General features: G+C 40.8%; 1 protein-coding gene across 1 annotated transcript; it reads right to left on the bottom strand.

The window, feature by feature from the left end:
- Positions 1 to 5,653: 5,653 nt before the first annotated feature.
- Positions 5,654 to 23,417, bottom strand: LOC121533485 (nuclear receptor ROR-beta-like). The gene is made up of 10 exons (XM_041839461.1): positions 23,045 to 23,417; positions 11,097 to 11,182; positions 10,754 to 10,895; positions 10,062 to 10,487; positions 9,824 to 9,945; positions 9,554 to 9,686; positions 6,961 to 7,068; positions 6,685 to 6,795; positions 6,446 to 6,558; positions 5,654 to 6,301 (listed from the first exon to the last, which is right to left on the bottom strand). The coding sequence occupies exons 1-10, from the start codon at positions 23,076 to 23,078 to the stop codon at positions 6,140 to 6,142; spliced, it is 1,437 nt and encodes a 478-aa protein (XP_041695395.1). The 5' UTR covers positions 23,079 to 23,417; the 3' UTR covers positions 5,654 to 6,139.
- Positions 23,418 to 25,484: the final 2,067 nt, after the last annotated feature.

Here is a 25,484-nt window from a genome sequence, read left to right as displayed (position 1 = left end):
CGCTGCTAAATTGCGCCTAAACTGCAATATTATATTGTGGCCTTTCTCTTGCATTTCAAAGATGTTGGAACAAAACAAAAAAATTGAAAACGTTTTTTTGTTTGTATTCTCTTACATTAATTTCACATTTCCACAAACTTCAAAGTGTTTCCTTTCAAAGGGTATCAAGAATATGCATATCCTTGCTTCAGGTCCTGAGCTACAGGCAGTTAGATTTGGGTATGTCATTTTAGGAAAAAATTGAAGAAAAGGGTCCGATCCTTAAGAGGTTAGCTTATTGTAAAAAGACTTTTATTACATTCTTAAATCCACATATTGTATCCCCATTGTACAACAAAAACTCTTAAATGTGTCATATTAATAACATATTTTAGATTATATCTTATTCAAATCTATATTGATTTCAATAATAATCTTATAATAGAATGAAAACATGATAAACAGAAGGATCATGACAAAAGAGTAACTTTAAGGGAGATATTCTTAAAAACATTCTTACATTGTTTTGTATTACAACTGTCCAAGACAAAAAGGAGGACAGTAAACTGATGACAAAAAAATTGACAGCTAACTATAGAAATGAAGAAACAAAAGATCACGACAAAAACAACACAGGATTCAAAGATTAAAATCTATCTTTCAATTTCATTACATTTTAGATCCTATTTCTTCTACAATTCAGGCTCAAAAGTCCTGTAATAATATTGATATTAGACAGGGGTAAATCTTTGATACTTCTGTGATCAACATTCACAAGAACATGTACTGTACACAGTGATCAAGGTTTTAAGGTCTTCTATTCGGTGCACAGTGTCTGACTTGGCTAACTGATGAAGACTCTGTAGGACAGAGAGCCCAGCTATCTCCCTGAGTGACTGAGTGGAAATGTAACTGCACACCTTGAGAACTGCCTCTAAAGACAGAAAAAGCTGTTTTAGGTCTGCAAATTACACTTTATGAATACCGAACAATGTAAGTTCTTAGAAAGCATTTACACTTCTCCCCTGCCTTACGAACTATAAACTCAAGTCAGTTAATATTAGTTCTGTGTCAAAGTAGGGTGTCGTTACGTTGAGAGAACTTGAAACCTCTTGTGCTGTACTTTTAAGGGTCACTGGCAGGAGTGCTTATGGAGTCTACTAAGCCATCTACCAGGACTGTTTCGGCCCTCCTAACTGAAATCGGGAAAGACATTATAGCACAGTCCCATTATGACACTGTTGTAAGCACCCATAAAAGTGTATCTCCATAAATACCAACTATATCATATATACAGTTTGGAGAAGAGCACTGTTCCAGCAGTGCAAGGTGAAAAATATGATTATATTTGGACAGAAAATATCCAAGGCCTGAAAGTGATTGTCTCTTCTTGTGGTAAAAGTTTTCAAAGTATTCCACTCTGACCAAACTGTTCACACAGCAGCTTGTCTATGTACAAGCTTTGTACTGTGAGCGGTGAAAGTTTTTTGAAATCCAAAAAGCCCCTTCAAGAATTGTTAAAAAGTAACATCCTGCCACACCCGATGTCCCTCTCCGAAGAGAGAGATGTTAATCTAACTATGACTTCCCGGTAGAGATTAATAAAAAAGCTGCTCTCTCATTGAAGACAGAGAGGCAGATTTAGTGTTCTAAAATAAACAGTGTGGGAAAATATATCTGCATAAAATACATATTTTTGTATGTATATCATTGTCCTTCAAATTGCATTGCAAATTATGAAATCTCATATACTCTATAATCTAAATGTAGAAATCTCTAACTCAGGGGGGTAGCTGATGGCTCTGTCAACCCTTTGTTGTGCCATACAGGTATACTCTCTTAATTTGACCAGTTTCTCACAGCAGGAAAATATCCTGCAGCAACAGGAAATGTGAATTATGTGGGTTATAATTAATGGACATTTTTGTAGGGGTTGAAATTTGAATTTTAAAGTGGAAATTACAAACTTTAGAATCTTTTTTAAACCTTGAATACACGACAATTTGCATTTACTGCTGTGCAGTAAAATTCTAATCGACAACAGTGATCAAATTAAGAGATCACATCTGTAAGTGTTTGGGCGAGGGTGAGGTAGAAGGGGTGAGGGTTAGGGTGAGAGGGCATCATTAACAAATCAGCACACATTCAGTTCAGTCTGAAACAGTTGACTGCCTGAACACACAGGGAGGGCTTGAGTCCCTACCTTCTCCCTGCTGGTCAAACGTCAAACCCCAAACCCCCCTTCCCCATTGTGGTTGGTGCCTATGTGGGAGCACAGGAAAGTCTGTTTGCCACCTGTTTGTTTTCTTCTTATCATCTGCTTCCTTTCTCTGCTCAACAAAGTCTTGTATTGGACCCACAGATCCCACTTCTGTCAGATTCAGGAGGACAATCGGCAGTCTTTGAGTTGGAACCCTGAGGCTCTTGGTAGCACGAGAAAAGGGTCTAGATCGGGTGGAGGGCTCTTAGATGGTAAATGCTATTAATCTAATAATTTTTCATCCCAGTTCCCCAGAATATGGTCAGGCAGTCTTTGACTGACAGGTGAACATTCATCACACTGTCCAGGAGAATCTATTTATTTATTTGTCTTTATTTAATTGCATTTATTTAACCAGGTAAGTGTATATATATATATATATATATATATATATATATATATATATATATATATATATATATATATACACTACCGGTCAAAAGTTTTAGAACACCTACTTATTCAAGGGTTTTTCTTTATTTGTACTATTTTCTACATTGTAGAATAATAGTGAAGACATCAAAACTATGAAATAACACATATGGAATCATGTAGTAACCAAAAAAGTGTTAAACAAATCAAAATATATTTGAGATTTGAGATTCTTCAAATAGCCATCCTTTGCCTTGATGACAGCTTTGCACACTCTTGGCATTCTCTCAACCAGCTTCACCTGGAATGCTTTTCCAACAGTCTTGAAGGAGTTCCCACATATGCTGAGCACTTGTTGGCTGCTTTTCCTTCACTCTGCGGTCTGATTCATCCCAAACCATCTCAATTTGGTTGAAGTCGGGAGATTGTGGAGGCCAGGTCATCTGATGCAGCACTCCATCACTCTCTTTCTTGGTAAAATAGCCCTTACACAGCCTGGAGGTGTGTTGGGTCATTGTACTGTTGAAAAACAAATGATAGTCCCACTAAGCCCAAACCAGATGGGATGGCGTATCGCTGCAGAATGCTATGGTAGCCATGCTGGTTAAGTGTGCCTTGAATTCTAAATACATCACAGACTGTGTCACCAGCAAAGCACTCCCACACCATAACACCTCCTCCTCCATGCTTTACGGTGGGAAATACACATGCGGAGATCATCCGTTCACCCTCACCGCGTCTCACAAAGACATAGCGGTTGGAACCAAAAATCTCAAATTTGGACTCCAGACCAAAGGACACAATTCCACCGGTCTAATGTCCATTGCTCGTGTTTCTTGACCCAAGCAAGTCTCTTCTTATTATTGGTGTCCTTTAGTAGTGGTTTCTTTGCAGCAATTCGACCACGAAGGCCTGATTCACACATTCCCCTCTGAACAGTTGATGTTGAGATGTATCTGTTACTTGAACTCTGTGATGCATTTATTTGGGCTGCAATTTCTGAGGCTGGTAACTCTAATGAACTTATCCTCTGCAGCAGAGGTAACTCTGGGTCTTCCATTCCTGTGGCGGTCCTCATGAGAGCCAGTTTCATCATAGCGCTTGATGGTTTTTGCGATTGCACTTTAAGAAACTTTCAAAGTTCTTGACATTTTCCGTATTGACTGACCTTCATGTCTTAAAGTAGTGATGGACTGTTGTTTCTATTTGCTTATTTGAGCTGTTCTTGCCATAATATGGACTTGGTCTTTTACCAAATAGGGCTATCTTCTGTATACCCCAACTACCTTGTCAAAACACAACTGATTGGCTCAAACGCATTAAGAAGGAAAGAAATTCCACAAATTAACTTTTAAGAAGGCACACCTGTTAATTGAAATGCATTCCAGCTGACTTCCTCATGAAGCTGGTTGAGAGAATGCCAAGAGTGTGCAAAGCTGTCATCAAGGGTGGCTATTTGAAGAATCACAAATCTCAAATATATTTTGATTTGTTTAACACTTTTTTGGTTACTACATGATTCCATATGTGTTATTTCATAGTTTTGATGTCTTCACTATTATTATAAATAGTAAAAATAAAGACAAATCCTTGAATGAGTAGGTGTTCTAAAACTTTTCACCAGTAGTATATATATATACTGTATATAAATCCCTGTCAAATTTTATTTTACATCTGTAAATATAAGTGTATAAGGAACATTTAAAAATACTTTAAAAATACTTCTGTGATTCTCTCTTTCTCTCTCTAAGTGGCATTTGCAAGGGGAAAAGGTAGTGGGACCGAGGTCTTTGATTGCATTTTTTGAAATAAAGTCAAGAGCTCAAAAATATCAGTGTCTGAATGTGTGCTTGTAAAAATACATATTTAGGTCAGCATAAGTGCTTTGTCTTAGTATTGTTTGTGCAAGTCTGCATGCATGGTAATAGACACCCTGGGTCTCTTTGTCCATGTCTTGCATGCAAAACAAACCTGCCCGCCTATCTGTTTGATCTTGGTCCCTTTAAACAGTTTGTTCATAGGATACAAAACTGCAAAGTATGGGCACTACCAAATAAGAAACTAAAATTGAGCTGTAGAACTGCAATAAAAAAATTAAAAAAGATCTACACAGCAACTCCTCCATGGGGCAGGATAGTACAGTACAGTGAGGGAAAAAGTATTTGATCCCCCACTGACAAAGACATGATCAGTCTATAATTTTAATGGTAGGTTTATTTGACAGTGAGACACAGAATAACAACAACAAAATCCAGAAAAACGCATGTCAAAAATGTTATAAATTGATTTGCATTTTAATGAGGGAAATAAGTATTTGACCCCCTCTCAATCAGAACGTTTTCTGGCTCCCAGGTGTCTTTTATACAGGTAACGAGCTGAGATTAGGAGCACACTCTTAAAGGGAGTGCTCCTAATCTCAGTTTCTTACCTGTATAAAAGACACCTGTCCACAGAAGCAATCAATCAATCAGATTCCAAACTCTCCACAATGGCCAAGACCAAAGAGCTCTCCAAGGATGTCAGGGACAAGATTGTAGACCTACACAAGGCTGGAATGGGCTACAAGACCATCACCAAGCAGCTTGGTGAGAAGCATGACAATGACCCAAAACACACGGCCAAGGCAACAAAGGAGTGGCTCAAGAAGAAGCACATTAAGGTCCTGGAGTGGCCTAGCCAGTCTCCAGACCTTAATCCCATAGAAAATCTGTGGAGGGAGCTGAAGGTTCGAGCTGCCAAACGTCAGCCTCGAAACCTTAATGACTTGGAGAAGATCTGCAAAGAAGAGTGGGACAAAATCCCTCCTGAGATGTGTGCAAACCTGGTGGCCAACTACAAGAAACATCTGACCTCTGTGATTGCCAACAAGGGTTTTGCCACCAAGTACTAAGTCATGTTTTGCAGAGGGGTCAAATACTTATTTCCCTCATTAAAATGCAAATCAATTTATAACATTTTTGACATGCATTTTTCTGGATTTTGTTGTTGTTATTCTGTCTCTCACTGTTCAAATAAACCTAACATTAAAATTATAGACTGATCATGTCTTTGTCGGTGGGCAAACGTACAAAATCAGCAGGGGATCAAATACTTTTTTCCCTCACTGTATATAGTACATTCTGTCTCAAGCCTAGGGCTGTGCTGCATGTCTGTGGGGTACATTCAAAGAAGTCATCCTCGTTTTACAGAGGACTTTAGCTTAAGGGAGATCTCAAGCTCCTTTTGAAAAACCATCTGAGAATGCGAAATTACATTCTCAGAACCGTTTTAGTCAACAACAAAAATAAGTAGCATGCGCATAGTACCCAGCACCTAGTGTTGAATTTTGTAGCCTGGACTGGCTTACAGTCCAAGCGACTCCATAGAGTGGAGTTCTGAGGTGAGAGTAGTGTGTCCTAAAGTGTAGCGTGCAAGATTTTCACTGATCTGCTGGTTGCTTCGCTGTTGCCACGTTCCTCTCCCTCTCTACCTCTCCTTCCCTACATCTTTCTGTCTCTATATGAATCACTTTCATATCTGAACAGATTTTTAGCCCATTGTGGAGTCTGGGAAGGTGATTTCACTGCTGAACACCTCACGGTACAGAGGGGGGAAATTGTATGTCGTCTCCGGGTGGAGGAGACGGAAAAACTTGAGCTTGTCAATGTGGAGATTGCAGATGGACTTCATCATGGGAAGCTTGGACACCATCTTAGAGGTAGAAGAAGAGAGAGAGAGAGCGAGACAAGGAAAAAGAGAGATAGAACATTTATATTTTTCACATTTCACCCCAAATCCATGAACAAAGGCCCGTTTTAGGAATAAAGGAATATGTCATCCTCTGCCAATATGTACCTTTGCCAGTTTCTCCTCTGATGAGCCACATCTGTGTAGACAATGCTGCAGAGAGAGATATACTTTCTCTTGAAGCTTCTGCACCTGTTGGGTGTCTTTCAACCATGGTCGGTCTGGAGGAAAAAGAGAGCGACAACCACAGTTAGACTCTGCTGGTTTTCCTTCTTACATATTACTTAGTGTCTGATTTAGACCTGGGACATCATACCAGTCAACGGGAGACAGTGTGAGAGGATTACCTGGTGACAGGAGAACAGCAGCACTGAAGAGAGCCATTTCCTCTTCAGAGAGCTGCATACGGTTCAGGCTCTTGGCCAGGTCAAACACGGCAGCCACAAGGTCATCACAACCTGTGAGAAAGCAGGGGGAAAAACAGGTGTCATCAAAACAGAAACGCCTGACTTTTTTTAAACGGAAGCTATTGAAAGGTTGACCTAGAATTGTTCAACTATGTTGGTGTGTGAATAAATTCTGATGGAATATTAATGATTTGGTTTCATAAAGAAGGGACTCACCAAGAGCTTTGAAGGTCTGTGCGCTGGCAAACTTGCCATCAAACAGAACAGTGTTGTTGATGGGGTTGTAGGCGCGACACATGCGAATCAGAAGCACATCCAGACATCCTGAAGCGGAGACCGCAAAGATGGAGAGGGAGAGATGAAGAGGGAAAGGAAGAAAAAGGATGAGCCAACATGCACACACAAACAACATGAAATAAAACATTAATTCCATGTTGTCAGTCAATAAAATAAGTATATTTCCTATCATAACATCAAATCTATTTCAATAAATTATAAATAAAATAGGGCTGTCAAATGATAAAAAATTTTAATCAAATTAATCAGAATTTTCAGTGGATTAATCATGATTAATCACTATTTGCAATTACACCTGAATCCTAACCATTTTTTTTTCTGAAATGCATACCAAAAGATAAATAACAGGACACAGATACATAATTTTCATATTATGTCTGTTTATTAACACAGCCAAATAATGGTGTTTTAAATCAAGCTGAAACATACTACACACTATAATATTTGTCTTTGGCTGTGGCTCTTGACGGTGGCTTATAGAATGAGTCTTGAGACGCCACTTGCAAAACATCAAGGAAACCTGAGTCTTCTACAATGCTAATGGGTCTACAATCCTTTGCAATCCATTTTGCTATTGTGTTGGTCAAATTATCTGAGGTTGATTTTGTTAATTGCCTGCAAACATTCAGCGTGGTCTGGCGCAAACCACTTGCTGAATCTGACGGCCCAGCAAACGCATGTTTGGCGTTGACATGGTACTTCAAGCTTGAACAGCTCCGGTGAAATTGAAACTCCTTCTTACAAATCTTGCAAATAACCTTGTACTTGTTAACTGTACCATCATCATTCTTTTTATATTTGAATCCGTCAATAGGCCCACTTTGCTCACCTTGCTCCATCTCGCCTCTAGCTCCCAACCACTTTCCTGACCTGAATAATTTGTCACACTGCGCATGCGTGAAATGCGTTAAAAAAATTGACGTAATTAACAGCAAACAACTAATTAACGTCGTTAACGCGCTATTTTTGACAGCCCTAAAATAAAATCATTTTTTTTAAACATTTGTTTTACAATTCAAACAATGATGATAAACAAACAGCACATAATTTTTAAAAAACATAAAGAAGAGCCATCGTTAGAATAATAACTTTTCTTCTTCGATATCGTTGGAAACGGAATGTGGCCTTTGTGTCATATGTTGTTAATTTATGTAGCAACCTCCAGGTTTATGCAAAATGTAGTGACCCTATATGCAAAATGTGACAAATACAGTATATGGTGTGCACAAATTAGATTAAATTGTTTGTATATGTTAAAATGTAGTCCAAGTGCTGGAGTTTGTTTTTCTAACTGTAGACACACGTTTGTCAAATATACTATTGTGTATTAATGTTGTAGTACTATACTACAACATTAAGTACTGAGACATGTACACTACCAGTCAAAAGTTTGGACACACCTACTCATTCAAGGGTTTTTCTTTATTTTTACTATTTTCTACATTGTAGAATAATAGTGAAGACATCAAAACTATGAAATAACACATATGGAATCATGTAGTAACCAAAAAAGTGTTAAACAAATCAAAATATTTTTGAGATTCTTCAAATAGCCACCCTTTGCCTTGATGACAGCTTTGCACACTCTTGGCATTCGCTCAACCAGCTTCATGAGGTAGTCACCTGGAATGCATTTCAATAAAAGTTAATTTGTGGAATTTCTTTCCTTCTTAATGCGTTTGGACCAATCAGTTGTGTTGTGACAATAGGGGGTATACAGAAGATAGTCCTATTTGGTAAAAGACCAAGTCCATTTTATGGCAAGAACAGCTCAAATAAGCAAAGAGAAACGACAGTCCATCATTGCTTTAAGACATGAAGGTCAGTCAATATAGAAAATGTCAAGAACTTTGAAAGTTTCTTCAAGTGCAGTCGCAAAAACCATCAAGCGCTATGATGAAACTGGCTCTCATGAGGACCGCCACAGGAATGGAAGACCCAGAGTTACAATGACCCAACACACCTCCAGGCTGTGTAAGGGCTATTTTACCAAGAAAGAGAGTGATGGAGTGCTGCATCAGATGACCTGGCCTCCACAATCCCCCGACCTCAACCCAATTGAGATGGTTTGGGATGAGTCGGACCGCAGAGTGAAGGCAAAGCAGCCAACAAGTGCTCAGCATATGTGGGAACTCCTTCAAGACTATTGGAAAAGCATTCCAGGTGAAGCTGGTTGAGAGAATGCCAAGAGTGTGCAAAGCTGTCATCAAGGCAAAGGGTGGCTATTTGAAGAATCTCAAATATAAAATATATTTTGATTTGTTTAACACTTTTTTGGTTACTACATGATTCCATATGTGTTATTTCATAGTTTTGATGTATTCACTATTATTCTACGATGTAAACAAACAAAAAATGTTTTGGGTAAATGTACTGTAAATGTAGTAAATGCATACACGCTCAGGTTGTGTGAACAGGAACTGTGCTTTAAGCTCAGAGAAAGCTGTTATATGAGGTCATGAAATAGAGTTATGAAATGCACTCCTCCTATGTACTAACAGTAGGTACTGACCTGCTTTGAGAAGAATGATCTGGTCGTTCTGACACAGATCAAGGAATCCAGTGATGCGCTTGGCAAACTCCACCACGTACTGGATGGCATTGGTGAGGTGGATGGCACAATGCTGCCACATGACTTCCGCAGACTGAAAGAGAGACCAGAGGGATGCCCATGTTAGATATGACATTGGGAATAGGACATGGTCGTGTAAGAGTATATAGGTCAGCGGTCACAGAGTACTAGGTCACTGAGTTAATCCTGGTACAGGACTTTGATGTTTACCTTGCTCTGGAAGCTGCGTGTCTCCTCAGGGGTGTACAGGGACCAGAAAAGTCTCTTCAGCTCCTCACTGCCGTACTGACTGGTCTCTATGTGAGACTTTACCACACTAGCAGTTATACGCTCTGGAAATTGACAAGTCAAGTATGGGTTAGCTTTCAACCACACTCAATGAGAAATGATCTAGTGATAGTTTTAGTGACACACAGCAGATAATGATAAGAGTGACAGTTCCACTTACCGATCTCAAGTATTGAGAACCCCTCCGGTAGAGTGTTGAGCAGCGTGTGCGTGAATAGGCTGGACTCGTGCAGCAGCTGGTACTCGTGCTTGATGTGGTGGTTGCCATCTCTGAAGTCTAGTCCGTTCTGTTCGGGCGAGCTCTGAGAGGACGAGCTGCTGCCCCCCATCATCTCCAGATTGCAGTACTCTCTTTCGCCGCCCTCTGGTGTCAGGGGCAGGTCGAACAGCAGGCCGTCCGGCAGGGTGGCGATGTCGTCAAGGTCGCTGAGGGCGGCACTGGAGCCTCTGCTGTATGCCCGGCCATGACCTTCAACCTCGGCTCCCTCCTTGCGGGCGGCAGCTAACTCCTGGGACGCCTGGTGTTTCTGGACCTCAGCATACAGGCTGTCTCTCTGCTTTTTGGACATGCGGCCAAACTTCACCGCTGTATCAGCAAAGGAGATAAAGAGTCAGTCAATAACCAGGGAATGAATTATGAGCTCATAAGTCCATATGGAGCCAATATAGAACTAAATATAGAATTGAATTCCATACTCTGGCATGATTCCAGCAGTGATTTCACACAGTATAAATGAACTCTACACATGGCCTTTCAATAAGACCCAGAGAGCCCTAGCGTCCGGTGAAGAGACAGACAGACAGTGGTCGCCTCTGGACTGACCTTGTTGTGTTTGTGTGTTTCACACTCACCATCACGGCTCATGCCCAGGGCCAGGCACTTCTGCAGCCGGCAGTGTTGGCAGCGATTCCGATTGGTGCGGTCAATCAGACAGTTCCTCTGCCGGGAGCAGGAGTACATAGCATTGTTCTGCTGGCTGCGTCTGAAGAAACCCTACAAACACACAAGCACAAACACCATGAACACAGGCACAGTAGCAGGGAGGGCTGAAGTACTGGGCAATGGCATACAATATATAAATAGTCTATATTGATTGAATTTGCTGAGGGTATTCTTGAGGGATGCTAAACCAAAATAGAACACTCGAGTGGAGTAAACAGATCTCGAAGGCACGCCGAGGTTGAGGTTGCTCACCTTGCAGCCTTCACAGGTGATTACGCCATAGTGGATCCCTGATGACTTGTCCCCACAGATCTTGCAGGGTATTACTTCAATTTGTGCTGGAAGGAGAGATGAGGAACATTTAGTACATTGCATACTTAACACATTTTAACATGTGAGGTGGATTTGCATGCTGGTGCTTCATACAAGTTGTTCAATAGCTGTGTTCAGACTGAAAGCACTGATTGTGCTTTAAAAGTGACTGGACTAGATAATAAAACATTGATTGATGGCGTCTTGGGTTGGGTTTATTAATCTCTAGTATGACATGGTTCAATCGTCTGGTGATAAGGAGTCTCATGATCTGTGCCAGAACTGTGTGAGAAAGTGCACGACAGGTGGAGATATGAGGAACATCCCCATAAACCCTATCAAATAAGAAGGAATAGCCACATTTCAATCTGTTTCATCTTTATTACCAACTGCCCTGATTTTGAACCAAACAGAAACACTATCAAAAGCAAAAGCCAATCTGCAACAATTTGCAGATAAAATATATCCACCCCAGCAATAAAACTATAAAATGTAATATAACATGTATTCATATAAAATATTGTTTAAATGTCAACTCGTAGGATGAAAGAAATTAGAACAATGCATCCTGCCAAAATCTACAAATGGAACACATAGACTACACCTTTAACAGTGTGTGCACAGCCCTGAGCCCTCTCTCCCTGAAACAGGCTGTTCTTTTCATTATGCTGTTTATCTAAGTGGCAGGGCCTCCTATGGCCCAGAATAACTGGCACTGATCCTCCTCCAGGGTGAACTAAATGTTAAGAGGTTCACAAAAGCCCCGGCTTCAGGAGAGCCTCCTCCGCTACACAAGATAAAATGGCTATTCTCAAAAAACAATTGCAGTTTTTTCTCTGTTTGCTTTGACTGCTGGGTGTGTTGAATGATTTTTTCAGAACTACTTTGTGTTACAGTGACGCAAGGCGTTAGGTAACATTTCATTTGCAGGCAGCAACAGTATTAACTGCCCTTTACCAGCTCATCAAAAAACAACTCACGCCTAACCAATCACCGAGTGAGGCTGTGGGTAGATAAGTGCGTCACACACTGGGAGCAAAGCAAATGAGGTAAGTGACTGACTATAAAGTGGAAATCTCAGCTTCATGGATAGGAAGGGAGAAAATAATAGGATCCATTTTCCCCTTCTCAACTACTACGGCTGTGTGAGTGGGAGTCTCTTATGAATAATGTGAGTGAGATATTTGAGTTTTCCTGGATAGAATTTCTACTGATCTACAAAAAGCAACTAAGGAAATGGGGGAAAAAACTAAGGCAGTGGGAAAAAACCTTTCTCTTTCTCTCTAACATATCCAGCGCCCCTGGCCCCCACCCTCTCCATGTTATATAACTGCCGTCTGGCCTTGCTCCACGAAAACACTCATTCAGGGGAGGAGGTCACCCTAGCAATGCTGTGAAAAGCCTACCCCTTCCCTCCCCTATCGCTCACATTGGTTCCCGGGAGCATAGCTTTGTCTCTGATATGTTAACTGACCTGCCGCTCAGCTGCGGAGCACATACAGGCTATGAGAGAGGATGAGCTGTTCTACTGACACACTTTCCCATTCAGCAAGGGGGAGGTACTTTAGGTGTCAGCCTTGCAAGGCCTGTAATCCGATTTCTTTCTTTCCTGTTTTAAGGTGGAACCAAATCTGATTAAATCACTGACAGGGGAATGGAAATGTTCACAGGCTTAAGAAAACAGTCTATGTTTGATTAGTGAACGATTGATGAACACTTTAGAAACTGTAGAGTAAATACAGCTGTATTGCCATCCATTTTCCACTTAAGTAACACCAGGGAGTGCAAGAGTATTTTCAACATACAATATATTCTGAAGGGGCCCTGACTGTAATTTACACTGGTGCTCAACTTGTGGCAGCATGTCAGGTATTTGAGTGCAGTTTCAGCTGTCCATAAAACTATTAATACCCCTAGCATGGCCACAGAGACCTGCAGGAGTGTAATGGTCTGCCTGGACATGTCACAGTTACATAAAGTGCTCATGGATTCAACACCTGAAAACTTTTCACACAACTCAAATGGATGACTAATTAATTTGAGGACAATCTCTTAATCACGTGACAGTATTTGGCATGTAAAGTACACAAAGCACCATACAGTAGTAGCATGTAGCACTATGTAGCAGTTCAGAATGTCAGCAAAGTTTCTGGACATTGTTTGAAGAAGTATGAGTCCTTGTGGGCCTTACTTTTCTGGTTTGGTCAATGGGTCAGGGAAGTTTGACCTGTAGTCATGCTCTGTCAAGTTTAGACAAAGGACTATTTGTATTTTACTCTCATAAATGCACTCTCTCTAGGAAGATTTATCTCAAAGAAACCAAAAAGTAATAATTATGTAATGATAAACATTGCAACATGGTAAATACCAGGTAATTAGTGGGCAGTAAAATAAAGTGTAACCAATATGAGTGAGATAAGATGATTTACAGTGCATTCGGAAAATATTCGGACCCCTTCCCTTTTTCCAAATGTTGTTACGTTACAGCCTTATTCTAAAATTGATTAAATGTTTTTTTTCCCTCATCAATCTACACACAATACCCCATAAGGACAAAGCGAAAACAGGTTTTTAGAAATGTTTGCTAATTTATTACAAATAAAAAACAGAAATACCTTATTTACACAAGTATTAAGACACTTTTCTATGAGACTCAAAATTGAGCTCAGGTGCATCCTGTTTCCATTGATCATCCTTGAGATGTTTCTACAACTTGATTGGAGTCCACCTGTGGTAAATTCCATTGATTGGACATGATTTGGAAAGGCACACACCTGTCTATATAAGGTCCCACAGTTGACAGTGCATGTCAGCGCAAAAACCAAGCCATGAGGTCGATGGAATTGTCCGTAGAGCTCCGAGACAGGATTGTGTCGAGGCACAGATCTGGGGAAGGGTACCAAAACATTTCTGCAGCATTGAAGGTCCCCAAGAACACAATGGCCTCCATCATTCTTAAATGGAAGAAGTTTCAAACCACCAAGACTCTTCCTAGAGCTGGCCGCCCGGCCAAACTGGGCAATCGGGGGAGAAGGGCCTTGGTCAGGGAGGTGACCAAGAACCCGATGGTCACTCTGACAGAGCTCCAGAGTTCCTCCGTGGAGATGGGAGAACCTTCCAGAAAGACAACCATCTCTGCAGTACTCCACCAATCAAATCAAATCAAATGTTATTTGCCACATGCGCCGAAAACAACAGGTGTAGACATTACCGTGAAATGCTTACGTACAGCCCTTAACCAACAATGCATTTATTTCTTAATAAAAAGTAAAATAAAACAACAACAACAAAAAAGTGTTGAGAAAAAAAGAGCAGAAGTAAAATAAAATAACAGTAGGGAGGCTATATACAGGGGTGTACCGGTGCAGAGTCAATGTGCGGGGACACCGGCTAGTTGAGGTAGTTGAGGTAATATATACATGTGGGTAGAGTTAAAGTGACTATGCATAAATAATTAACAGAGTAGCAGCAGCGTAAAAAGATGGGGTGGGGGTGCAAATAGTCCGGGTAGCCATGATTAGCTGTTCAGGAGTCTTATGGCTTGGGGGTAAAGCTGTTGAGAAGCCTTTTGGACCTAGACTTGGCGCTCCGGTACCGCTTGACAATTTTGAGGGCCTTCCTCTGACACCGCCTAGTATAGAGGTCCTGGATGGCAGGAAGCTTGGCCCCAATGATGTACTGGGCCGTACGCACTACCCTCTGTAATGCCTTGCGGTCGGAGGCCGAGCAGTTGCCATACCAGGCGGTGATGCAACCAGTCAGGATGCTCTCGATGGTGCAGCTGTATAACTTTTTGAGGATCTGAGGACCCATGCCAAATGTTTTCAGTCTCCTGAGGGGGAATAGGCTTTGTCGTGCCCTCTTCACGACTGTCTTGGTGTGTTTGGACCATGATAGTTCGTTGGTGATGTGGACACCAAGGAACTTGAAGCTCTCAACCTGTTCCACTACAGCCCTGTCGATGAGAATGGGGGCGTGCTCAGTCCTCTTTTTTTTCCTGTAGTCCACAATAATCTCCTTTGTCTTGGTCACGTTGAGGGAGAGGTTGTTAACCTGGCACCACGCGGCCAGGTCTCTGACCTCCTCCCTATAGGCTGTCTCATCGTTGTCGGTGATCAGACCTACCACTGTTGTGTCGTCTGCAAACTTAATGATGGTGTTGGCGTCGTGCCTGGCCATGCAGTCATGGGTGAACAGGGAGTACAGGAGGGGACTGAGCACGCACCCCTGAGGGGCCCCTGTGTTGAGGATCAGCGTGGCAGATGTGTTGTTACCTACCCTTACCACCTGGGGGGCGGCCCGTCAGGAAGTCCAGGATCCAGTTGCAGAGGGAGGTGTTTAGTCCCAGGATCCTTAGCTTAGTGATGAGCTTTGAGGGCACTATGGTGTTGAACGCTGAGCTGTAGTCAATGAATAGCATTCTCACGTAGGTGTTCCTCTTGTCCAGGTGGGAAACGGCAGTGTGGAGTGCAATAGAGATTGCATCATCTGTGGATCTGTTGGGGCGGTATGCAAATTAGAGTGGGTCTAGGGTTTCTGGGATAATGGTGTTGATGTGAGCCATGACCAGCCTTTCAAAGCACTTCATGGCTACAGACATCAGTGCTACGGGTCGGTAGTCATTTAGGCAGGTTATCTTAGTGTCCTTGGGCACGGGGACTATGGTGGTCTGCTTGAAACATGTTGGCATTACAGACTCAGTCAGGGACATGTTGAAAATGTCGGTGAAGACACTTGCCAGTTGGTCAGCACATGCTCGGAGTACACGTCCTGGTAATCCGTCTGGCCCTGCGGCCTTGTGAATGTTGACCTGCTTAAAAGTCTTACTCACATCGGCTACGGAGAGCGTGATCACATAGTCATCCGGAACAGCTGGTGCTCTCATGCATGCTTCAGTGTTGCTTGCCTCGAAGCGAGCATAGAAGTGGTTTAGCTCGTCTGGTAGGCTTGTGTCACTGGGCAGCTCGCGGCTGTGCTTCCCTTTGTAGTCTGTAATAGTTTTCAAGCCCTGCCATATCCGACGATCGTCAGAGCCGGTGTAGTACGATTCAATCTTAGTCCTGTATTGACTCTTTGCCTGTTTGAGGGCATAGCGGGATTTCTTTCAAGGAGTCCCGCTCCTTGAAAGCGGCAGCTCTACCCTTTAGCTCAGTGCGGATGTTGCCTGTAATCCATGGCTTCTGGTTGGGGTATGTACGTACGGTCACTGTGGGGACGACGTCATCGATGCACTTATTGATGAAGCCAGTGACTGATGTGGTGTACTCCTCAATGCTATCTGAAGAATCCCGGAACATGTTCCAGTCTGTGCTAGCAAAACAGTCCTGTAGCTTAGCATCTGTGTCATCTGACCACTTTTTTATTAACCGAGTCACTGGTGCTTCCTGTTTTATTTTTTTGCTTATAAGCAGGAATCAGGAGGATAGAGTTATGGTCAGATTTGCCAAATGGAGGGCGAGGGAGAGCTTTGTATGTGTCTCTTTGTGTGGAGTAAAGGTGGTCTAGAGTTTTTTTCCCTCTGGTTGCACATTTAACATGCTGGTAGAAATGAGGTAGAACGGATTTAAGTTTTCCTACATTACAGTCCCCGGCCACTAGGAGCGCTGCCTCTGGATGAGCGTTTTCCTGTTTAGTTATGGCCTTATAAAGCTCATTGAGTGCAATCTTAATGCCAGCATTGGTTTGTGGTGGTAAATAGACAGCTATGAAAAATATAGTTGAAAACTCTCTTGGTAAATAGCGTGGTCTACAGCTTATCATAAGGTACTCTACCTCAGGCGAGCAAAACCTCGAGACTTCCTTAGTATTTGATTTTGTGCACCAGCTGTTGTTTACAAATATACACAAACCGCCACCCCTTGTCTTACCGGAGTCAGCCGTTCTATCCTGCCGATGTAGCGTATAGCCCGCTAGCTTTATGTTGTCCATGTCGTCGTTCAGCCAAGACTCCGTGAAATATAAGATATTACCGTTTTTAATGTCCCGTTGGTAGAATAAGCGTAATCGTAGGTCATCTAATTTATTTTCCAATGATTGAAGATTGGTTAATAGGATTGATGGAAGAGGCAGTTTACTTGCTCGCCGTCGCATCCTTACGAGGCAGCCCGACCTACGTCCACGATATCTCTGTCTCTTTCTCCTGCGAATGACGGGGATTTGGGCCTTGTCGGGTGTCTGTAGGATATCCTTTGCGGCCGCCTTCGTCCAATACGAAGTGAGTAATCGCTGTCCTGATATCCAGAAGCTCTTTTTGGTTATAAGAGACGATGGCAGAAACATTATATACAGAATAAATTACAAATCATGCGAAAAAACAAACATTATAGTACAATTGGTTAGAGGGCTGTAAAACGGCAGCCATCTTCTCCGGCCTTTATGGTAGAGTGGGCAGACAGAAGCCACTCCTCAGTAAAAGGACTCTCAGCATGAGAAACAAGATTCTCTGGTCTGATGAAACCAAGATTGAACTCTTTGGCCTGAATGCCAAGTGTCACGTCTGGAGGAAACCTGGCACCATTCCTACGGTGAAGCATGGTGGTAGCAGCATCATGCTGTGGGGATGTTTTTCAGCGGCAGGGACTGGGAGACTAGTCAGGATCGAGGGAAAGATGAACGGAGCAAAGTACACAGAGATCTTTGATGAAAACTTGCTCCAGAGCGCTCAAGACCTCAAACTGGGACGAAGGTTCACCTTCTAACAGGACAACGACCCTATGCACACAGCCAAGACAACGCAGGAGTGGCTTCGGGACAAGTCTCTGAATGTCCTTGAGTGGCCCAGCCAGAGCCCGGACTTGAACCCGATCTCTGGAGAGACCTGAAAATAGCTGTGCAGCGACGCTCCCCATCCAACCTGACTCCCCATCCAAACTCCCCAAATACAGATGTGCCTAGCTTGTAGCGTTATCCTCAAGAAGACTCGAGGCTGTAATCGCTGCCAAAGGTGCTTCAACAAAGTACTGAGTAAAGGGTCTGATTACTTACGTAAATGTGATATTTATGTTATTTTTAATACATTTGCAGAAATCACAAAAAAAACATTTTTTGCTTTGTCATTATGCGGTATTGTGTGTAACATTTTTAAAATCAATTTTAGAATAAGGCTGTAACATAACAAAATGGGGAAAAAGTCAAGGGGTCTGAATACTTTCCAAATGCACTGTAGGCTATATATAGAGGAACCAGCTAAAAAATTATGTATATTAAGGGACAGAACTGATGTTGTAATAGCCATCTACTAAGTGGGAGGGGAGTCTTGTCAAATTCTTGTTGAAGAAATTATAATCTAGTTCAAACCAAGAAAGCCGATACTAATGTACAATACTGGCAAGCAAATTCAAAAAGTGCTGGAAATGTTCATGCTATCACAATCTGCAGACAATTGTGATTGAAGGTGGGATTTGATTAGAGTTTTAGCGCCCTAAAGCAGTTAGTGGTACTGTCAGTTATCTGGGGTCATGTATCTTGAGGTATCTTCTGAGGCAACTCTGTGTCAGTGTGTCAGTCTCTGCCGGTCAGTTTGCTTGTCCCAGCAGTAAAGCCTGCAATCAAGGAGACTTTTCTCTCTTCTCTTATCTTACCTAACCAAACAGCTCATAGGGAGTCCGAAGGTCCTATTTACCTTGCACTTTGTATTTACTTGACACACTGTATGTTTAACCTACATTGCATATGCGTTAAGGGTTTAAGGTATATATATATAACATAGATCACCTTGTGTGAGGTGCTCTTGTCCTGGAGCTTTTTTGCAAGGTTAAGGCGACATTTAGTTCATAAAACATAACCCTCTCTCTAGGCTAGGCTGCTGATGGGGCCTACCAGTTTTCTAAAACAGCTTTGTGGATAGTGATAACTTCTCCCTCTCTCTCTACTACAGTGTGGCCTACCTACACAAAGTAGTACTCTGTGAGAGTGTATGGCTGACACAGAGCCCAACTCTTTAAATATGCACAAGAGGATTGAGTAATTCCTCTGTAGAAGTAACAGGAGTGCACTGAGAGTGGACTTAGAGGCCCTGAGGCATGAGTGTACGGTGCCAATGATGTTGACTGATGATCTAGCCTAGCTACATTAGGTAACAATCAGTGTTACTGTGTTAATACTAAATATTGAGTAGGAAAATAAATGACATCACCAGATGATTGTACTCTTTTTTTTGTTTCCCAAAACATATACTTTTTTTGTTTAATTTTTTTATTTAGTTGTTGCTTTGACTGTTTTTCAATGAATTTCAGCATTTATTCTTGTTTTATGGGTGTGGTTTGTGGCTGTATTTTTGGCGTATGAAACATCCACTTCTCATTTGCTCTCTATATATTTTGCTCCACTGCCATAGATCATTGAGTGTAACATATCAATCTGCATTTCCCTGACAGTCCTGAGTGCTATACTACGAAGCACGCTAGATCTACTCAGGCTTTTATAAAGCTAGTCAGCTTCAGTTAGCTTCACATTCCAGGTCAGGCTTCATCTGTACTACGAAGGTAGATATTGCTTGTCCGCCTGCCGCTAACTCTAGCAGGCTTGTACTGTAACTGTGCGCACATGTCGCACATGGCTAGTTGAACGCCGAACTCTTCATTGAGACAATGCTGAAACATCAATCCATGGGCAAGTCAGTGCTACATTTTCATTTGTGCCGAAATCAAAATGAAAGATAAAGTTATCTTGTAAATTCAGCAGGCTATGGTGTGAAATAGGCTTTTAGAAGTAACGTCTTTATTTTATCCTTATATTATATACTGATTGCAGCATTACTGGAAAATGGAGGAGGCAAGTGGAAGGGGGAGAAGGTAGGGAATTTGTCTGCCATATATTAAAGACCAAAATTGGCTGAAAAAGGTTGGAATAAATAGAAAAATACACCAGTTTCATTTGAGGACAAAGATGTTGACAGCTGCACCGTACAGGTTGCAAAATATGATTATACAAAATTCTTGCCACCAACAGAATGTTATATACTGTATATATTGAGCATACAACAATCTCAGCTCTGCAGATTTTGCTACAAAGAGACAGAATCATTAGATCATTTATTCTGGTATTGCCCCCATGTAGCTTATTTCTAGTCACAGGTTCAGGAATGGCAGAAAAATCACAACATTCATTTAAAATTAACCCTACAAATAGCAGTGTTGGGCGATTTGGAAAGCCATAGTCAATCAATCAACAATATAATAATACTCTTAGGAAAAAATGTCATCTTTAACTCACAATCTGTCGATACTATTCAATTAGAAAGGTTCAAATTTCATGTAAGACATCACAGCACAGTTGAAAAATATATGGCACATGGAAATCAAAAGAGGGCGGTCTACCGAGACAGGAGGGATGGGCTGAGAGTAGCTGAGGGGTGGGAATAAAAAGCACATGATTGGTAATAGTTATTACTGAAAACACTATTTACTGTATAATGTAGACTGGAGATGCCTGAGTACTATCTATCCTAAATGTAATGTGTATTAAAAAAAAACAATATCTTTGTTATGTGAATGCTGTGAAAGTACCATGTATGTAAAATGTGCGTAAAATGTATATGTAACAAAAAAGCTGTAAAAACAAACATTTTAAACAAAGTTACTTTTGTCCTCTGCTTGTTTGCTCATCCCCCGCACTAGAACATATTTAGGGCTGTGCTACAACCACATTTCGACACATCATATATAACTCCATGACTTTACGACTCTGCTCCCAAACAAATAGTCAGACTGTACTTTGGGCCAGCAGTTATTCATTATATGTAGCATATAGCCTTTATCTGGGGTCCATCGTTTTTCCCCTGGCCAGGCAAAACTCCCAGCACTAGTCTAATCATACTGTATAGGGAGTCAAAGGAGGATGAATCAACTCTAGGCAGGGCAAGAGTTAAAACTCTAGGGAGTGGAACGTTAGCAGCCAGTTGTCAGAGAGAGGCATCTTCACACATACTGTAGCCCCACTGTGAACATTTCCTGACAGATAATGACTTTGAGCTTGAATAACAGTGCCCTTGGGAGCAGAGAGCTGCCTCCACTGCTATACTTTGTCTTTGATCCCTTGCTAAAACTATACCCTACATGGCTGTAACACTTCACACAGTGTGGCAGACAGAGTTCTCTTCTCACTTAGGAGAAGTGCACTTCATAAAAGTAATCGCTACAGTGGCTGCATCCATTACGTTTACAGTGGCCCTGCCATTGGCACCTGAGGGTCCATCCATAGCCACATAGGTGTGGATCACTGGAGAGAATGAGAGACAGGAATTATGTAATCTATCGTACTGTATATTGATGCAAGCAGTGGTTGAAAACAAATGGATGACGTAGATTCTGGTTGCTGTAATCAAGTAGCTAAACTCACAATGGAAACAGAGTGAGGGCTGAGAGGTGAATGTAGGCCACTGGTTGTTGCTACCCATATCCTGCTGGGGCTCTGCATATAAAGTGCATCCTGCACAACATGGCCCCTGGGCCTCTTGTACACATGACCTGACCACAAGTGCTATAGGCCTACATTGTTTTTGCATACTAAATGTGAAGATGGGTAAAATTCTGATGAATACTCTGGATAAAAAATAATAAAAAATATTAGATTATTAATGATTGATGATACAAAACATAATCTGTTAAACACTGATATCTGTGTAGCCTATCAATCAAAAAGCATAACCAATGTAGCAAATAATATGTGGACTATAATAAACTTTATTTGTTTACTTATGCACCAGCAAACGCTCTGTTGTTGACACACAACCCGCATTGGTTTGTACATACCATGAAACCTCTACTCTGCAAGACCTGGTCGGTTTCTCCACTGCCAATGTCCTCAGATTGAAGTAATGGCTAATGGATTGCTTTAGAAATTACGATAACCCTCAGAAGCCATGCCTCCCCAGTCCCCACCCATCCTCCACCACCTCTCTGAATGCTGTGTAATCCTCAATGACAGAACTAGGTCAATGGAACAGTGGACTCTCTCCCACAGTCCGCCATGCCGGGATGCAGAAAACAACAACGCGCACTCAACACGCGATATCAAACACCCGCAAGCGCACCACCAATTAGAACTGACACGAAATCAGCACTCTCGAGTTTTGAGGGGTTGGGTGCATTTTTTTATATTTATATTATTTTGTATATTATATTAATAAATATATTAATATGATCAAGTTCATTATGGCCAACAATAGTCACTCAGACAGATAACCTATAACCTACCTAGTACCTAGGCTACATGCTGAATGGCAAACAGAGCTGAACAAACATAATCTATGTAGGCCTAATAACAAATAGATTACACGATTATATAATGTTTTTCGTGAAAGCCATTTCAGCCTCTTACATAACCAAACATGATTGCTGCCAATTGCTGGCGAATTAAAGTAACTACATCGAAATTCTTCTTGTCATTCTGCATGCAAAGACAAACGAATCACCTTCGAAGTTTATCTGCACACTGATTGTCATACATTTACATATCATATATGTATAACCTAAGCTGTAGCCTATGGGAAATGCCATGCAAATGTCCATGCAAATATTTATATATTTTTAACTTGAATTTGATGCATAAAAATAATAATAATAATAATTGCAGTGGTTTTAAGTTTCTAAATTTAAATTGTAAAATATCTTGACGGGGGACATAGAATACTAGGTTATTTGTCTTAAAGCATGTCATGGCCAAACAGTCCGTTGAAGCTTATCTGAGATCTGTGTCGTCGTTCATTGCCAAGCGTGCCTGGTTTCAACAAGCGCACTTCAGCTCTGACAGTACAGTAGGTTACTTCAAAGTAATGCATCCACCACAGTTTACATTATTCCCATACAAAACTATCACTTTAATTAGCAAAACAACATATATTCTATATTTTATTATTCTATATATAAGTATTATTACAATAAACTTACCTCTCATATTCTTGCTGTATAATTTTTTTGTCATAAATCTGCAGGTAGGCTAATGAAAATAAAATGGAGGAATATAAATATGATCTACGCTTTTTCACTCCAAAAAGGAGCTGTTAAATAAAAATAAATAAAAAAATCTCATATGTTTTCTAATAGCTGGTCTGTGAAACAAACAAAATATCAAACGAATAGGTTATTAGTAAGATTGTTTCCGTATTTACTCCGTGTAGCATAAGTATTCTTCCTGTAATTCAGCGTGGACTGTATGCAATAAAATATTGTAGCGAACTCTTGGTCTTCCCACTTCTTTCCTGGATTAGAGCTCAATGTCTTTTTTCGCTCGCTGCTGTAACCTACTTTCGGCGCGTGGACTCTCACATGCTCTCTCTCCACAAGGTCCGCCTCTTGCTCCCGGCAGCGGCGCGCGCTTAAATGAGCATGCGTGGGAAAGTGTGGTAGTGTGTCACAGGAGCAACATCGTGGGAAAAATTCCCACAAAGCAGACTTATTCTAGGGTGTTATTTTCCTCATTAAAATATTCATACATACTGTGATTCGGAAATATATCAAAGTATGTCTCAAATAGACTTAAGCACTAAGGTGCTCTGATTGTGGGTTTTGCTTTTTTCTCCTCTCACTAAAATAAGGCTATTTTGTTATCAAATAGGTTGATAGTTCTGTATTCATTAAATCAAACCTGTCTAATATCAAACTCATCCTATTGCATTTACTTTATTTAGTTAATTTTTAAAATATCAAACTTACAATTAATTAACTAGCCAACATCTTTCTTCAGTTAGAACCTATGAGTGTAAAAACTATTAATTATAAAACAGCATTATGCATCCATTATGGAACTCATATGAAGACTGAAAAGGTTGAGCATTTTGGACACATTAGTAGTTTATTACAACGTTATTAAATGCTTAGTATGAAAATCCATATAGTCCAATGGCCCTCTCATAGACAATTGCTCAGCAACATGCAAAACAATATGTATAATATGTATAATAAACCTTTATATTAAATTGTGTTTATTGTTAGGAGCTGCATAAAACATATATTATAACATGTACAACACAATATTGCTGGAAAGGGAATAAACATGTTGCTTATGAGATTGTAAAATAACTTTGTTATATAATGTTCAATTAGATTATCCCTTATTATTTGTATTGGATTAAACAGCAGGTTTATGCGTTCATTGTTTTCTCCACAGATGCTCTTTAGAGGATTATGAAGTAAAACATATACTGCTTTTTATTTTGTACTCTCAATTTTAAATAAAGTGAAGGATAACTTCAAAGATCAAATTATCATTGCATAAAAATGTTTGTGGTTAGGTCTACATTATGTTCTTTAAATTAATATCTTATCATTATTCCTAATAAACATAATTGGTTCAAATCACAAAAGTGCATTATTTCAAAAAATCTCCCTTTATATTCTCCGATCAAAGCTCAGTGCACTCTGCATAACACTTAATAAATGCTCAATTGAAGTGTATGTGTCATAAATCACCAAAGGAGAGAACCTGACAATGAGTTTATGTGTGTGCAGCCGGCTAGTGAAGCCAAGAACAATAATAATACTAGTGATGAAAATAGAAAGGTTGTGAGCGTGGGTATGACTAAAGTTCTATGATGTAACTGGTAGGCCTAGTTATTAAATGAGTAGAGGAGAGGAGAGATTAGTAAGTAGGTTAGTAGAACAGCGCTCAAGCTGATAGAGCTCTCCGTTCACACCCCTCCCTCCCTCTCTCTACACACCCTTTTCTCTCAGTTCCTATCTACAACTCCTTTTACACTCCGCTTTTGTTTTTCCTATGGACCTATAGAGTTGCATTGCATCCACTCCTTTTCTATGCTTTTCAATATCTGCATTTACCTATACAAACATACACATCTCAACCTGTAATGTGTTCTGTATCTCAATATCTCTCGTTATTATACATGATCCCTAGATCAGCCTGTTGGCAGGAGAATAGCAACAACACTAATAAAATCCAAAATGGACACATTTGGGTTTTTATTAGCTCAGAGTGCTTCCTTTGCAAAGCTTACAAACACAGCCATGAAGAAAATACTGCATACATTTCTGCATTCTCCTCTTTCTAAACTTCTCCTTGCTCCTATTTTTCGTGTCTGTGTATGTTTTCCTTCCTGTCTGAATGATTCTTCCTCTTCATCCTCCTTCCTCGGTTACGTATTCTCCGCCTCTCGCCTCTCTTTCCTCTGCAGGCAGCCACAGAGCGCGTTCCTCTGCTTAGGTGTTGCTGACGCATGCCAGATCTTACAACGCCTGGATAGGTATTTTAAATATCAGCTAACCACATCATATGTTATAGCAATTTGTCAGTTGATGACACAGTCAATGACATGGCATGCAACCATTGGTTGATGCATGCTACATCTGAGCAGGGGAACGTGGCCATAGTCTC

The sequence above is a fragment of the Coregonus clupeaformis genome, chromosome 20, assembly GCF_020615455.1.
Source record: "Coregonus clupeaformis isolate EN_2021a chromosome 20, ASM2061545v1, whole genome shotgun sequence".
Classification (NCBI taxonomy): domain Eukaryota; kingdom Metazoa; phylum Chordata; class Actinopteri; order Salmoniformes; family Salmonidae; genus Coregonus; species Coregonus clupeaformis.
This window is presented reverse-complemented; position numbering and strand designations above follow the sequence as displayed.